We start from the raw sequence: 16,767 nt of genomic DNA on the forward strand, positions 1-16,767 counted from the left end.
CAAAATTTTTGGGTGTTGAAAAATAGTTTTTAATAGTGGGGCTTTTAAAAGTGGGGCTCTTAACCTAAACACACACCCACCTACACTCAGCTTCTATACACATTTCTACATTCATCACTGTCTTCTGAGTTATATCCAGAAAATTTCACAAGACACTCAGATAGTGTTGAAAAATTTAAAAGGGAACAGCCCAAACAGGCAATCCTCACAAGTTTCTATTTACACAAAGTAGCAAAACAAACTCCTGAAACTTGTGAGCACTTAAAAAATTTCTTGGTTGTGCCAAAGTTGACAGAAGTATAAGATGAAGCTCTGTTCAAGAAAAGAGGAACAAATTTTATGTTTCCAAAAAGTACTCTTGTGACCCATAGGTACAGATTAATAGTTTTGGTTCAATTTTAGACAGGAGCACTTTAAACAGAAAAGTCAACTTGTGGCCCAAGCCAGGAATCAGAATTAAAGAAAAAGACAAGACTAAGTAGTAAACAGGAAATAAAGAGGTTGAATTCATTAGGAGAGCTCAGGTCTTAGAATTGAACATAATTTGCAAGTTTTCTGCATCTTATTTTATCGGAGTTTGCCCATTCCTAACAACTATAAGCACAAATAAAAAGAAACTTGGTTAATTGTTTTTAATATCTAAAACAGAAACTCTTGGCTCCTGTTCATACAACTAGGGATGTCCTTTGTGAACAGTCTTCATATAGCTTATCATGAGCTAAGTGTTAAAAAACAGTCTGCAGAGTTCAAAGGATATATATTCTGTTGTTGTTTTAGGCATATGTTTCAAGCATACATTTTTAAATACTGTTTAAGACTTTTGGTCAAAACATCTATAGGAAAGGATATGAAGAACTGACATTCCTAAACCAGACAGGAGTCCATGTGATGTCAGTTAACCACATCTCAGTATTAGAAAAGGACTTAGGAAAGAAAAAGGTATTAAAACTTAAGTCAGAAAGTCCACTTCAAAACTCCACAGGAAATGGAGTAGACCATACCTTGAATAACTCAAACTCCTTCTTTGGCATCAATAGCTAATGACAAATGATGAACATAAAATAAATATATAATATATACATTTCAGGCCAGGCAAAACATAAGCACAGCAAACGGAATTTCCATTGCCATCACTTCAAGTTACCAAGATATATAAATCATACACTAATTTATTTGAAACATTTGCTTGATTCTTGGGTCCTAGTAAGACCAAAAGCAACTCTGTAAGAGTGCAGGACCTCTGCTAGGCTTGATGTCACGAGACACCAGAACTGCTTGAGTGAATGTCACGGAAGCAGTAGGACCACTATGCCAGGTTTGGACAGTCTGTGTTTTACTAAGGCTAGACATGGCATGAAAATTAATATTTTACCACATATTCTATGTAGGATCTACTCAAATTTATGAGATTTTTATGGGGTCAGTTGGGATCTTTTGCTCAAGTTTCTGCAAATTAAAAGAATTCTTCGCAGGCATGATAAAGAGGCGCCACAGATGCAGAGGCTATTCATGGGCTAGTCCCTCTATTCTGTCTCTACTGGCAGAATGGGCTCTAGAGAGCCTATCACAGGTCAAAAATCCCAAGAGGTGAAGAGCTAGTGAATTCAGATGCTAGGGTGAATGAGATAACCAGAATCACTGAAATCCTGAAAATGTGGCATGGGACTCAAAAATTATTCAATAATTGAAAAGACAGAGCCTGTCCTATCTGATCTATAACATAAGGACATGTAAATCTTAAAATCAAGAAAGGAGAAATATTATAGTCCAGCTGAATAAATACTCATTGTCTGTGTGAGGTGAGATGCAAGTTCACAGTTGGTCAGCAGCAGAACATTTAAGAGGATGAGGACAGAGGCCAGTGAACGTGAGCTACTGGGCACTCCAGCCATCCTTGTCTCAGTGCCATCCACTGTCAGGAGGAAGCCACTGGACAGGAAGGCCATTGGCAAGAGAGAAGAATGGAAATACTACTTTCCCAAACATCAGAAATATAGTAGGGTGGAAAAAAATAGCATTCAGTTGCTTAACAGTAAACATTTTGAACAATTTCCTAAAGAAGTAAATCAGAAAACATATGTGCAATTCTCCCCTATGTTCCTCACCACTGGCTCCCAATTACCATAGGAAAAAATTATACAAATCGTACAACTAATTAAGTCTCAAAATGATTACTACACATAAGGTATTTCAATCCTGCTTAAAAGTGATGAATTTGAAAATTTTTGAAGTTAAATTTTGCTAAAAGAAAAATCATAATTACCTGTAGGGTATGTGTGTACGGTGGATCAGCACGCCCTGATCCCAATTCAGGAGGTCTCACAACATCCAAAATGTTATTTGGCACAAATCCGGAGTCTCCACTGGCATTTCGGACTTTCCACCATTGCTTCCTGTCATCAAGGATCTGTCAGCATCAAGTAAATAAATGCATCATTTCTGTACCAGCCAATCTATGAAGGAAGTTCATTTTTATTCCTAGCCCAAGAAACTTTTCTCACTTCTAATAAAATGACTCAACATCAACATATGGTAGGTTGAATAATTCCCAGGAATTATATTAAAAAGTACAATTACTAATACAGAACAGGTATTGTACCACTATTGTGAATCTACCCAAGGTTCTTACTACCTCTCAAGAATGTTAAACTATTTGCATCATTTGAAGTACTTATAGATGACTCCCTTGGAAAGGGCTATTGTCTCCATCCTTAGAATGCAAAGGAAAAGTATGAAAACCATTTTTTTAACAAAAGCTTTTGTGATTATCGCACATTATGTATTAAAGATGATGAACTCTTAGTTATAACCTAAGAAAGAGATTTGGGAATCGTGGTAGATTATTCCCAGGACCATTAGCTCACTCAGGGCTCAGTATATTTGTGTAAAGTTACTAGGATAGGAAGAAAATATTTTCTCTTATTAAGATATTTATGGTGTATCTATATAACTAGTCTTGGTCCCAAAATAGATGAAGTCCAGTAGAAGGAAGAGGGCAAAGTCAGTCAAGAAACCTAACTTCTGTGCCACCTGCCAAGAAAAATAAACAAAATAAAAGAGATAAAGTAGCCACCCCTCCAAAGTAGATACAGGTATCTGTAATACACTGCCATCCTCGGTAAAATAAAATAACACTGAAGAATAATTTCTTGACTTCAGCATTTCTTTGAGGAAGGTATAGATATCTACCAAAAAGAAGAACACAATAAATCCACTTTAAGTTTATAAAGAAGGTAAAACCTTACTACCTCTAAAATATCATCCTTTAGAACGGAGAGCTCACTGCTGTTCCTCGCCACAAAGTCGTACTTGGATTTGGCATATTTCTTGGGCTGTGTTTTGAGTGGATCATAATTTCTGTAAAAAGAAAGAGATTATTATTCTGCCAGCTCTTCCTAAAGGCTGAAAACACAGAAGAGTAAAACATTAGGGTGAGCCAATTCCTACCAGAAAATATTCTGATGAATTATCTAGATAGTAGTGTAGTTTTACTGTATTTTATAGAATATGGGAACTAAAAGATACTCTGTAGTTCTGAATGAACAACTACAGCTAGGACAAAAATACATAATGCAAAATCACAAGGCTAGTTGGTACTAAGCTGAATCTATGAATTCTTTGACCATTAAACATACATACTGGATATTGCTTTGTTCATTAGCATCTTTACCATAAAAGAGCTGGGATAAAGATGAATGTTAGCATTTTTCATAAAATTGAAGGAGACTGAAAATAATTTCCACAGAGGTGATTTAAATTATATGTTGATTTCATTAATTCAAATAGTATCTTCAATTCATTAACCAAATACATATTTAAAATTATGACTAACTTTCAATTTTTAGGAAATCTATGTCCAATTATCAAAATTGCATGAGAAAGTATGGATTATGTGCAGGATCAATAACACTTCCCAATTAATTAGTTAATTCATTATAAACTTATTTTACTAGTGAGGACAGGTTGACAAGTCCTATAACTGTTTAAAAAGACTTTCTTAAAAAAAATACTTCATTTAGTCACTGAATGACGAATAGACTTAACTAAAAACTTCCTTACAGAATAGAATAAAACCTGATACATCAACAATTACTAATAGTATTTTCTTCACTTCAATAATAAGTGGTAGCTTTAACTATTTTTTGTTAATTTTACTCCCTCATCTTTTCCTCCATTGATATTGCCACATTTCTTCACACATCTTTGCAAGAGAAAAAGCAGAAAGAGGTTAAAGATGTTTAGTCATCCTCCCCCTGTCAAGTGACCATTCTTTTCATGCCCACAAGGTCCCCTGAACACTGAGTCACAGCGGGGCTAGCAGGACATCTGCAGGTACAATGAAGCTTGTCACCACAGGTAACTTGCCACCTCTTAGACAGTAACTCAGAGGAGGAATAGGGACAAAAAAAAATGATCTCTAAGCTACGCCAACTTATTGGCTGCTTTTGATATAAAAATAAGCAATTGTCCTTAATAACATAAGAAAAAGTAGAAAAAGTGACATTTTAGCCAAATAATTATATCTAATAATAATTTAAAACCTGTTCCATGGATTTCTCAAACCTATTTCTAGTTTTTATAAAGATTTCATTTGGGGGGATACAAGAGATTCAACTCCTCCAAACATGAAAAAAACAGTAATTTCAATTGTTGATCTCTCTCTCTTTCCTTATCTTCCTCTCTCCTATTACTGGAAAACCATCACTACTAATACAGAGAGTTGAGCGTTTTCTAACAAAATAACTTTCTGCTCTGAGTATCTGCATCAGAGAATTAAAAGGAAAAGTTTGCTGCAGTTCTCCCTGAAGTGTCGGCTACTCTGGGTGTCCCAGAGGTGACTGTCTAGCATGAACTTATGAGGTGTTTTAGAATTTATAAATCCTTATGGTTTAGTTTCTTTCCCTCCATAGATTAAACCTGGATATGATATTGACCATACTTATCAATCTAGAAACCATACTTTCTGTAATTTTTCAGATGTACCAAAGTTTCTAAAGAGATCTAGAATGTATCAAAAGGTATGGCCTCTGTTTCTGATTTTGCAATGACAGAAAGGCACTTGATACAGAGCAGACATGGAGATGGTCATGATCTGAGACTTCTCTAAAACAGTGTTTTTGAATAGCAGAAAACTGTAATCCTTCAAAGGTGAGGGCTCTAAATGCAACAGGTGGTTTACCTAGTGACATAATTTCTCTGAAGGGTGAATATATTTCATATGGTATTTACTGCATTCCTGGCATGTAATAAGAGTTTAAGGTTAATAATAATTATTGTAAAAAACAATTCCAAACTTTGTATATTTCCGATCAGACAGAACTTACAGATAGTTTCTGCAATAATGATGACAAATTTCCTTAGCAACGTAGAACAATGACCCAGGTATCTATCAACTATGCAGCTCCTTTTACAATAGCCTAGCTGAGAGATGGGATCCATAGGGCAACTAAGAAGGTCTATATACTTGAATGTCCTGCATGGAACTGCCTTCATTAAAATCCATTTGAATTTTTTATTTATGATAGGTTACTAAAAGAAACATTGTGAAATTTATGACAGCATTCTCTTAATGAGGGGAAAGAATAAAGTATCTTTAAAAATAATGTTCCTTAAACACCCTATAAAAAGCTCTATGAGACAAATATTTTCAAGAACTTAATAGTAAGAAAAACATTGCTTATTCTAATGAACTGATACATTCATCTCTTCCTTTTCCTAAGGACACCGGATGATTACATTTCTCTTTTTTTCTGACAGCTAGGAACCTCAAAGACAAATCTGAAATTCAATCACAGTGCCAACCTATACTTCAAAATTTTTAATTTTTATCCTTACTCTAGATTTCTTAATTTTGTACTTTATATTTAAAATTAACATTACTTCAATGGCATATAATTTATGTGCACTGTCTGAATCCATTTTGGAAGTAGATGGGGTACAGGGAGGTAACTAAATCAGTAGTCAAAAGTACAACCCCTGATATTTTATAAAGATCAAGGTGAACTTTTAAAAGACTTTGTGATAAGCTGCGCAAAATAAATGGCAGAGGTTTTTCCACCAGTAATACCGTACCTTATAGATTTGCAGGTAAAGAGCAAGGAGATAGTGATTCTGAAATGTTGGTTCACTATCACATGCCTATTCAGTCATTCAGTAAATCAATCAAATAAATCCACAAACACTTACTGAGTGGCCACAATGTGCTGGATGTGGTCTGAGGACAGAACATGGTCGAAGATTTCTACTATCACTAGGTACTCGATCTCTCAACACACTTGAGAAATGTCCTCAAGTGGTTTCCCAGGTACTTAGTCCTGAAAAACCTCCCAATTTACTGAAGTTACAGAATGAAAAACAACAGTAAGAATTTACTAAACTGACATAATGTCTATAGTTTTGACACTCAAGACAGAAGAAAAGGAAAAGGAAAATAGTAGGATGAGTAATAAGTTGGCCAAGAAGTTCAATGAAGTAATTTTTAAATTTCAAAACTGATTTTCATGTATTATCTACTAAAAACCGAATCTATAATTAAAATGTTTCATATGTTGGCATTTTCAAAATGTGTTATTCATTGCTGACTTTTCTTTGCAGTCAATATGTTACTGGTACCCTTAGAGTAATACCTGTACATTTCTCACACCTGTTACTTAAGTATTACTTAATAATATTGAGTATCACTTACTTAACCTCTGTTATCATTCCTGACAAAAACCAAAAATTTTAAATCCCACCTTCTTTAGTTCTATTAAGGGAAGCATACACTGAATAGAAATAAACAGCATGCAACCTTCATGGTAAGAGAGGCTTTGAGGTAGGTAAGGACGCGAACAACTTCTCGGCCCCACTGCCTCTGAATGCTCATTCTCCCACAACCTTGTCACCAATATTTCACCTCCTTTTCTTCTCTTTTGTATATGGTTTGGCTACAATATAAACCTCACTTGCAGTGGCTGGAAAAAGAAGCAAACCTACTCCAGGTCCTCTATTTTTCTCCATTTCAATTCTCCATCTGTGCCTATATTGAATTTTTTTAAGAGTGAAAAATGGGAAAATAAATGAAATGTAAAACTAGAGAATGAAAATCAAATATAGTAAGATGAAATGGCAGGAATGGCAAATAAGGCATTTAGCTTGCATTTAGTTTAAATTAAATATTTCTACCTAAAAAATGGTTTGGTTTTGCTGGGGGAGAGAAAGATGGAAATTGTTCCATTTAAATGTTATAGAACTGGGAAGATCCTTAGAAACCAGGTAGTACAGGCTAACAGAGAGTCTGCAAACAATTCTTCTCTCTCCTTAATTCACAGATTTTGTCAGAAGCATCTTTTAAGACAAGGGAAAGTCATCCAAAGGCATTTGAACTAAATTAGAATTACAGCCTGTAGCGTCTGTTCATCAGAGCCCATTCTATAAAGGAGCAAGTGAACTTTACCAAACAAATAATAGATGGAAAGTTTCAAGAATTAGTGAACAGCACAGACACTGGTAACTCTATTTGTACCAAATCAGAGACGGTTTTCCATGGCTCTCTAAACAGTGCCCATGAAGTTACCTATCTACATGGCGATCAGGAGTTGGTTTAAAAGGGGCGGCGGCTTCCCCTGGGTCCATAGGAGGCCCTCTTGTGTAAATGTTGTTGAAGCCATACCCATCAGCCGGAGGATACTCTGATACACTCGATTGCTGAAACACAAAGGTGGAGAGATTAAAGAATCACAAATACTGTTTAAACTGGCACTGATGTCAGCCAACAAGAATGCTCCACTGCGTTGTGATGTTTCATTTTCAAGTGATTGACTAACATGTTAATAAATTATGAAATGGGGGTGATATACACCTTTGTCAAAGTCTTATTTATAATAAGAAAAGCAGTTTGTGCAAAGGTTAAATCTTATTTCTGGAAATAATCAGTGTAAAAGCAATAAAATTCTTCAGGAATTTCAGTAAAAGTTGATTCTGGTATTAGGCTGATTTTAACAGCCTGTATAAAATAAAACTGGCTTAAAACAACAATAAAACATTTAACCCTTGCTCTTCATGTTCAAGAAATAGACACTTACTACTCTAGCAAAGTAAATATTGAGAGATGAAAATCATCTGTGCTCTGTGCATTTAAATTATATCACCCTCTCATTTTTCTCATTTTTTAAATGTAGAGACACTATTTTTTATTTTAAAAAATGGCAACACTATTATCAGATTTACTGTTAAAGGAAATACAGATAGGCAAAAACACATTGATCTTGACAGTCAATAGTCTAGGATAAGACAATGCTGGAGTCATTTCTTTTTGACGTTAAACGACTCAGTCATGATCCTACTGATGGCTATCAAGAGGGAGAGCTGAGGCATATGGGTCCCATGGAGCACCAAGATCTTAAAGCTACGGGGGAGAGACAAGAAACAAACAAAAAAGCACTCTCTTAAAGATTCTGTACTCTTTCCTTATGTAAAATGAAATATGGGGGATGCAGAATAGACCCTGAAGCATCGAATTCCTAGTCTGTGTTCAATTGTTTATGGACCTACTCTGAGTTGAATTTTTGAAATTGGGAATGTTTTAGAAAAGTATTGGACACATATTTACTCTGTTTAATTCTAATGACAAAGTTGGCAGGAGTAGGGCTGAGTTCATCCACAGAGTAAGTGAGGTTTCTCCAATGCACCAGTGTCGATGTCAAAATACCCCATTATATTACTCCTCTGGAAAATACATCACTAGAATACACTGCACTTAAGACACAAAGACAAATAAACAGTTGCACCACTTAAATACCTTAGCTTAACCCATCGATAAAATGAAAAGAGAACTTGCACAGTGGGAGAAAATATTTGCAAATCGTATGTCTGATAAGGAATACCAAAAAATAGAAAGAACTCATAAAACTCATCAGCAAAGAAAACCTTAAACAATCTGATTTACAAATGGGCAGAGGAACTTAATAGACATTTTTCCAAGCAACAGGTACATGAAAAGATCCTCAACATCACTAATCATCAGGGAATGCAAATCAAAACCACAATGAGGTATCACCTCACACCTGTTAGGATGGCTCATATCAAAAAGACAAGATGACAAATACTGGCAATGATGTGGGGAAAATGGAGCCCTATGCACTCTTGGCGGGAATGTAAATTGGTGCGGCCACTATAGAAAGCAGTATGCACGTTCCTGAAAAAACTAAAAATAGAAGTAATACAAAATTTAGTGGTTCCACTACTGAAATGAAATTAGGGTCTTCAAGAGATACTTGCACCCCCATGTTCATGTAGTGTTATTCACAATAGCCAAGACATATAAAGAACCTAAACACCCATAAACAGATGAATGGATAAAGAACATGTGTGTGTGTGTGTGTCGGCAGGTGGGGGGATGGGGGTTGGGTATATAATGGAATATTATTCAGCCATGAGAGAGAATGAAATCCTGTCATTTTCAACGACATGGATGGATCTTCAGGGTATTATGCTATGTGAAATAAGCCAGACAGAGAAAGATAAATACTGCATGGTATCACTTACATGTGGAATTAAAAAAAAAGTCAAACTCAGAAACAGAGAATAGAAAAGTGGTTGCCAAGAGCTGGGGGAAATGACAGGTTGTTGTAAAAGGGTACAAATGTTCAGGTAGTAAATGCAAAAGGTTTGAGGATCTAATTCAGCAGTTGATAACACTGAATTTGTAACTGAAATTTGTATAATTTAAACTTGCTAGAACAGTGTAACTCAAATATTCTCACACACAAAAAAGATAAATATGTATGTTGATGGATACGTCAATGTGTTAATTAACTACACGGGGGAATCTTTTCAAATCACCAGATGTACACTTCAAATATCTTACAATTTTCTTTGTCAAGTATACTTCAATAAAGCTGAAGTAAAAAATAAAATAAAAATTAAATGGCTTAATTAATTCAGTTTATTATTTCCCTAGGAGAGTAAAGGTACCAGAAGATTAAGCAATTTTTTACTAAAGGCTGTTACTGGGTGGGCTGGGGGGGTGTATAAGCAACTGTTAGAATCACCCACACCTTTTGCCTAGTTCTGAACATAACACAGCGAGGCCAGCCAGGATGAGGTCACTGGATCCAGAGAGAGTGACTGGGCATATTGGAAGGGAGGAGAGATATGATGACAAATGATTCACTGGGATGACTGCACACAACCCTGTTGATGGCTGCTGGTTCAGAGGAAGTAAAATAGGTTGAGTATTGCCACCCTTACTTGTCACTCCATGTCACCTATGCCTTTAGATTCTAAACAAAAAAACCTCCAGATCCTGAATCATCCAACTCTTGTCCTGAGTGTATTTATTTTAGGAGCAATAAAGTATAACAAAAATCTCTCCTCTGGGCATGACTGCATTTTTTATGCATTTTAAATCATCATTCCTAGACCTCTTTTCCAACAAAATCTTAAGACATAAAATCCCCTAGAACTGCTAGCAGACGCTTTTCATTTCATTTTTTTAAACCTCTGAATAAGTACTTAAACCACAAGATGGAAAATAGTTTACAAAAGGAAAATGATAACTCATTACAAGGGAGGAATTCTCATAATTCTTTTAAAATTAATTATTCAGTGAGAGTAGACAAACTTTTATGCTGCAATTCCACAACACATTACTCCCTCTTTAGAAATTGCAAAAGAACTTACAAAAGTGAATTTCTGAGGCATACATTATTAAGTGGATATATTTACTTATTTAAAATATGAAAACTGTAAGTTAGCAATTCCTATGATTTGAAAATAGCTGTAACTATAGCAACAGCAAATGTGTCATAATTTCATGTTTGATCACACTTTTTTTTCCTCTAGAAAAGTTACTCTCTATGAGGAAAGAAAATTCACAGTAAAGAGGCCCAAACTACAAAATACACATAGAGAGGTATGCTTGCCAACCATTGCCCAGAGCTGTGAGGTCATCTTCATAAGCAGTTATTAGAGGGAAAGGAAGTTACAGAATCTGCCTCTACATTACATTAGAAAATATTATTTTCAAAGCAGTATGTTTGCTTTATTTTTGAAGTTTCAGAATTCAACTAACCTTCTATAATGTTATGGTTATCATCCAAGAGAATGATTTTAAGAAATTTAATTTATATAAATGCTTCTCCTTAAAGGTGAGAATTTACTCTGGTTTGCTACTCCTTTATATCATGCTTGCCCAAAATAAATACCCACAGTAGTCTGAGCAAATCAATCTAAGGAATTAAATAAACTGAACAGGATTTCAAGGAGATCTAGACATCGCTGCCTATTTCTTCTTCAGACTAGACCTCATTCCTCTAATTCCTTGGGTTCTGATTGTCCTATTTGGTTTGGTTCAGCCTTAAGCAATGTTTAATTTTCTTCCTGAGAGAACAAGAAGAGTCACAGAAAAATCTTTTCATGAAATGTGACAAGATAACATACCCCATTTCAGTCCCTCAGTTTGCTCTCCAAATAGATTATACTCTAAAGCTTACTAAATATCTCCTCAGGGTGTAATAAGTGTTAAACATGATGATCTGAGCCTGGGGCCTGGAGAACAGGAGAAACTTCAGCCTTCTAGCCAGGCTGACAGGACTCCTGGGATTTAGAAGGGAAGGAAGGGAGGAGGGATGGGGGAAAGATGGGGACAAGAAAGGGAGGGTGGGAGGACAAGAACTGAAAGCAAGCAAGCAAGAAACGGGACATTCAGAAAGACCTGCTTGGGACAGGCTTGGAGGACTTGGGCTCAGGGAACTGTCCTGGGGTCTGATGATAGGAGGAAAACAGAAAGAATAAGCAAAGGTCAGCAGGGCAATTCCCTGACAAGGAGAGAAAGTCCGCCTGGGGAAGGATCTCCAGGCCTCAGGGAGCGCTGGCTGGCGGGGTAGGGGTGATGGCTGGCAGGCTCTAAGGAATATGGGCTGCGGGTGGGCTTCACAGGGTAACAGCAACTGTTGCGGCAATGATAAAAAGGTGAGAGAGGTAACTCTGGGCAATTCTAGAACAATCTTCAGATAAATAAAATGAGAACTCAAAATCACAATTACAAGAAAACAATGCACAGATTACTTCACCTGCTACAAAAGGTGATGTTAAAAAACTTTACCTCTGTGGATAATCTTTTTGGTTCTTGTTTGCGCTGATTTTCTGCATTTGCCACAGATTCCACCAGCTGATAAATCTCTTGTTCCACTGGGGGTCCCATGAAGTTCAGCATTGGGGGCTCCCAACCATTGCGGAAACGTGGAACATACGGTGGAATAAACTGTTCTTTTGGCCACTCTGTTCTGTAGAAGGCCATTAAGACATAAAATAAAGAAATGCATCCATGCTCAAAACTGTCTTCGGTAAGGCTGGCCACACATACACAAAAGCAATAAACAAGAACAACACATACCTAATCTGCCCTCCCTCCACTCAAAAAGGGAAAGTAAACATATTTATACTGCATCAGTATTTAATACCAATAAAAAAAAGGGAAGATTGAATTCTGCCTTATGATCTGTTTTCACTATATTGCCTCAGTTCTCCATTAATTCAACTTCTTAACATAGAATATGTTTCTGAAAATTTGGGAAGGAAGCAGGAAGCTAGAAGTGTGGGTAAGGATTTAGAACATAAACTTCTCTAGTATCTAAAGAAGTTTCAGATTCTCATCTTTCCCTTCTGTCTCCTCCCATCATTATAAAACCTCCTGATAGTAGATATACCTCTCAAAAGAGAAGCAGCAGAGAATGTTAAGGTGTATGATTTTTTAAGTTATGAAATCCCTAAAATGAAACAGATTACCAATTCTACAAAATGTGTCAGCTAAGTTTTAATCAGTAAAATCAAATTAGGAGTAATCTGGAATCATCATCATTACCCATTCATTATTTAATGACTCTGAATGACACCTATTTCTACAAGCTCCTAATCATTTATGAAGCAAGAAAAAAAAAACTAGGACAAATTATAGTTTCATTTCTGCTGTAATATGTTGTTTTATCTTTCACGTGATTTAATTCCTCAGGTTGTATTTCTACTCTGATGAAATGAGCCATTTTATTCAGATTGTTATGCATTTTCTTGAGTCCTTTTATCTTTGAGTTTTAAAATCAGTATATTCATTCGCTATTCTTAACTATCTTATTCTTAACTGTCAGGATCTGAAGTGACCACTTTTTCGTGAAGAGGAAAAAATATATTTGCTTTTGATGTAGTTTTTCTTATGATCATTAAGTTTCTCATTTTGAGGCAGGAACAAGAACAAAGAAAGTTATTTTTGTACTCTGAGTTCTGATAAATCTAAATTTAACAAATTTCATGGGAATATATTAAAAGATCCCACCTAGGCTTATCATAAAATCACAGTCTGTGTAACTCTGATTTATGAAATTTGTTTAACCAGTGTTTACATAGTGTGATATATAATTCATATGACATAGTATATTAACATAAAATAATTTAATGCAAAATAACTATAAAAATTATAAAATACATTTAAATTAATATTTTCAATATAAAAGCAACAACTAAGGTGCTTTTAAAGAATTTTCTGCTTGGCAAACCATTCAACATGCAGACCATATTCCAACAAAAACAATTGCCAAAATCCAAAATGTAAGTGAGGTGGTTTCTATGTGTTCAACAGAAGCAAAGGAGGAGAAGAGAATGATGCACTGGTCCACTGTTCTTGGGCTAGCCCGTTCAAAAGCATTAGAAAGCCAAGCTTTGAAGTGACCATACTATCCGAAATACCTTATTTTAAATAGTGAGAGAAGTAAAAGATTTGGATATTGAGGAAGGCACAAATTATTTATTCATGTATAGTGCAATGAGAAATATTTTTGTGACTTGCCTTGCTCAGCAAAGTCTCACACTGCAGTGTTAAATGGTGAGATGCCAATGATTTGTCTGCCATAGTCACTTTATTGCCAAGATACAATTCTTTCCATTCCCAGTGCCCCAGATTAGTCAGGAACCTCTGCTAGAGCGCTATCATCCCAAGGGTCCCCTTGCATCTAGCCACCATTGTCCTTGTCCTTCTAGACTCAACTGTCAGTCTCATCTTTCTGAAACACAGAAGAGGTTACGTCACACGGCTGTTCACACCGTGCTCGGTTCTCCCGCAGCCTACAGAAGCAGGCTCCAGTTCCCCAGCACGGCATCGGAGCCTTCCCAACCCAGCCTGCTCACTTCTGTAGCCTCACTTACCTTTCCTGATTCCCTGCTTCTGCACAGCACCCTCTACCCAAAGTCTGTGGTCTGAACCCACATTCATTCTCCATTCTCAACGTCCTGCTTCATGCTTCCCCTGGGTGTCTCTCTGCTGCGAAGGCCCTCTCCCTGCTGTGTACCTGTGGAAATCCTACTCATCCTGCTGAAAGGCGGCTTAGCAAAACGATTAGGAACATCGACTCCAGAGCCAGATTTCTTGGGTACAAATCCTAAATCAGCCACGTAAGAGTTGTGACATTCAGCAAATAACTTAACCTCTGTGTGCCTAAATTTTCTTACCTGTAAAATAGGCCTAATAACAGTACCTACATAAAGGGCATGGAAGACTGCCTAGCAAACACTGTATGTATATACGTATATGTATGTTTGTATGTATGTTCATATGTGCATATGCGTATGTATAGTATATGAATATATACATATGCCTCCTAGTATTATTCTCTGTTGGTTTTAAATGTCAGCTCTTCTTTGAAAGCTAACCACCCTCCTCTCTAAATCCTTTCTGGATTGGCCCATCTCGCCAAGCAAGAGCAGTTTGCATTCTACCTCCTCCACAAGACTTCTAGCTTTTTAAGGGTTTTTCATCTGTGATACTCAATCCTTCATACATAGAAGGTTAAATAAATGTCTCATTAGGTCCATTTAACAAAGAACAGTACTTAAAAGTATTCTAGGTATTAAATGCTACACTTATATGTGTTTACCTGGCTTTCATCCAAGCATCTCCCAGTGACATCCACAGCTGCCTTTCTTCGGCATTGACAGTATAATTTAAGAAATCAATTGTGTCCTTAGTCAGTAGGGGGCTGAGTACTGAACTGGCTAGTTCAGGACCTCCTGTTGTCTGCACCACCTGAAATAAATGAATTTTTAAAAATTTAATAAATAATTTTTTTTAGCAAGAAGATTACAATTACTTACATATTTTCAAAATATATAGACAAAAACCCATGCCAAAAACAAGCACTGTTTTTATATACTCATTAAACTGTGATGTGCAACATGCTGAGTGAAAAACACCTTGCCAAATCACCTTGTCCAGCCCAACAGTGTCTGATAATCTGAAATGAAAAGGAAATAGCTCAACGACTTCCCCAAGATCTGTCTATTGGCTGCACATGACTGTACTTGCCCTATCCAGAGACTTCTAGGTCAGGTGGTTTCATTATGTCTGCTTTTGAAAAAACTATATATGGGTCTCTACTGGCAAATCTGTCATGCAAACTTGAAAAATATGGTTCTATAAGTAAGTACTATAGAGAGAGATAAGGCTTAAGTAAACAGTCTATGGTCGGGCCTATAAAGCTGTATAAAAATAAAAAGCTCCAGAGAAGATGAGAGAAGAATGAGAAATGGTACTCAGAATCTATGGTATTTTTTTCCCAGGATTTAATTCAAGGGAATTGTCCTGATTTCAATTAATGACTAGTAGAAACAAACAAACAGGTGTACCCCTCTGATAAACAAAATGATGATAAGCAGTTGTTTGAAAAACGCTCCAAATTTAGTTCTCAGGGGCTATTTCCTAGCTAAAGAATAGTAGTTATCTCCTAGAGCAGAAACCAAGCCCTTGTATAAAAATCTCACCTTCCCAGAGACACAGCACAAGGAGATTTTTTTTGAAAGGCTCCAGACCAAGAGTCAATTTCTCTCCAGCCATCCAGGTGTTCTGAGCATGCTGAGCTGTATGCCTCTGTGTGCCTGCACATGCTGCTTCCCAGTGCCCCCCAAGATCTTTCCTCCATCATTCAGAACTCTACTCAGGTACCACCTCTACTGGGAAGCCCTTCTTAACCCCACAATATGACTCTGATGCACCTTGGTGTCCTCAAAATCATGTATGCATATTAGGAACACATTACACTGTACCGCATAGCTCACTTTTCAGATTTCAATCTTTTATGGACTTGGACCAAGAATTATTTGACTTTAAATTTCTGAAGACACAGTGTGGGGGGGAGGGGACAATGAGAATAAATGAAAGTAAAGATGAAGGAGAATGGAGGTAGGGTGACTCTTATTTAAGAACGAAAACTACCCTGACGGCCTGGCCCAGGGACTTTTCCTTCCAAGCCCCACAAGCACTTCCAGGAAGTATATGAGGATGACTGAGAGGGAAAAGCAGAGGAGAGTAGAGGAATATTAAAATCTTTGGTTTAACAGAGGGAAGAGGGAATGAAACAAAATAAAGGTAATTAAAAGGCTATAATAGTCCATTGCTCCCTCTCAGGCTGTGTGCACCCGTGTGCTGTAGATGCTGACGGTACATGAGGGACCCACAAGGTTTAAAGCCATGTTAGGTGGAGTCACAAAGGTATTATAATTGGGGAGATCATGAATAAGGAGTCATTTTTAAGGAAAGAGAAGTTAAATCAATATTTTCAGATATACAGCCTGAGCACAAAGACTAATTTTAGTATGTCAGGGAAACCAATACCATTATTTTAGAGTTCTACTCTGTGCAGTGATTAGGTTTCTATTTAGGATTTGTGAAAGAGTGAGAAAATAATGACAGGAGGTAAAGAAGACTGCTTTATAAACAATACTTGCTAATACTCAAACTAAGAT

General features: G+C 36.5%; 1 protein-coding gene across 5 annotated transcripts in view; it reads right to left on the reverse strand.

Moving 5' to 3' along the window:
• Positions 1-16,767, reverse strand: part of EPS8 (epidermal growth factor receptor pathway substrate 8) — a 183,301-nt gene that overhangs the window by 16,876 nt on the left and 149,658 nt on the right. For 4 of the 5 annotated variants that reach the window (XM_036908960.2, XM_036908969.2, XM_057491987.1 and 1 more), the window contains 5 exons: positions 14,904-15,052; positions 12,086-12,266; positions 7,556-7,686; positions 3,249-3,357; positions 2,264-2,407 (listed from right to left, as the gene is read on the reverse strand). In XM_036908960.2, coding sequence (XP_036764855.2) covers positions 2,264-2,407; positions 3,249-3,357; positions 7,556-7,686; positions 12,086-12,266; positions 14,904-15,052 — 714 coding nt within the window. Of the gene's footprint in view, positions 1-2,263; positions 2,408-3,248; positions 3,358-7,555; positions 7,687-12,080; positions 12,267-14,903; positions 15,053-16,767 lie in introns of all 5 variants that reach the window. The other variant, XM_057491986.1, reaches the window with a different exon arrangement.

The sequence above is a fragment of the Manis pentadactyla genome, chromosome 14 (assembly GCF_030020395.1).
Source record: "Manis pentadactyla isolate mManPen7 chromosome 14, mManPen7.hap1, whole genome shotgun sequence".
In the NCBI taxonomy this organism is placed as follows: Eukaryota; Metazoa; Chordata; class Mammalia; order Pholidota; family Manidae; genus Manis; species Manis pentadactyla.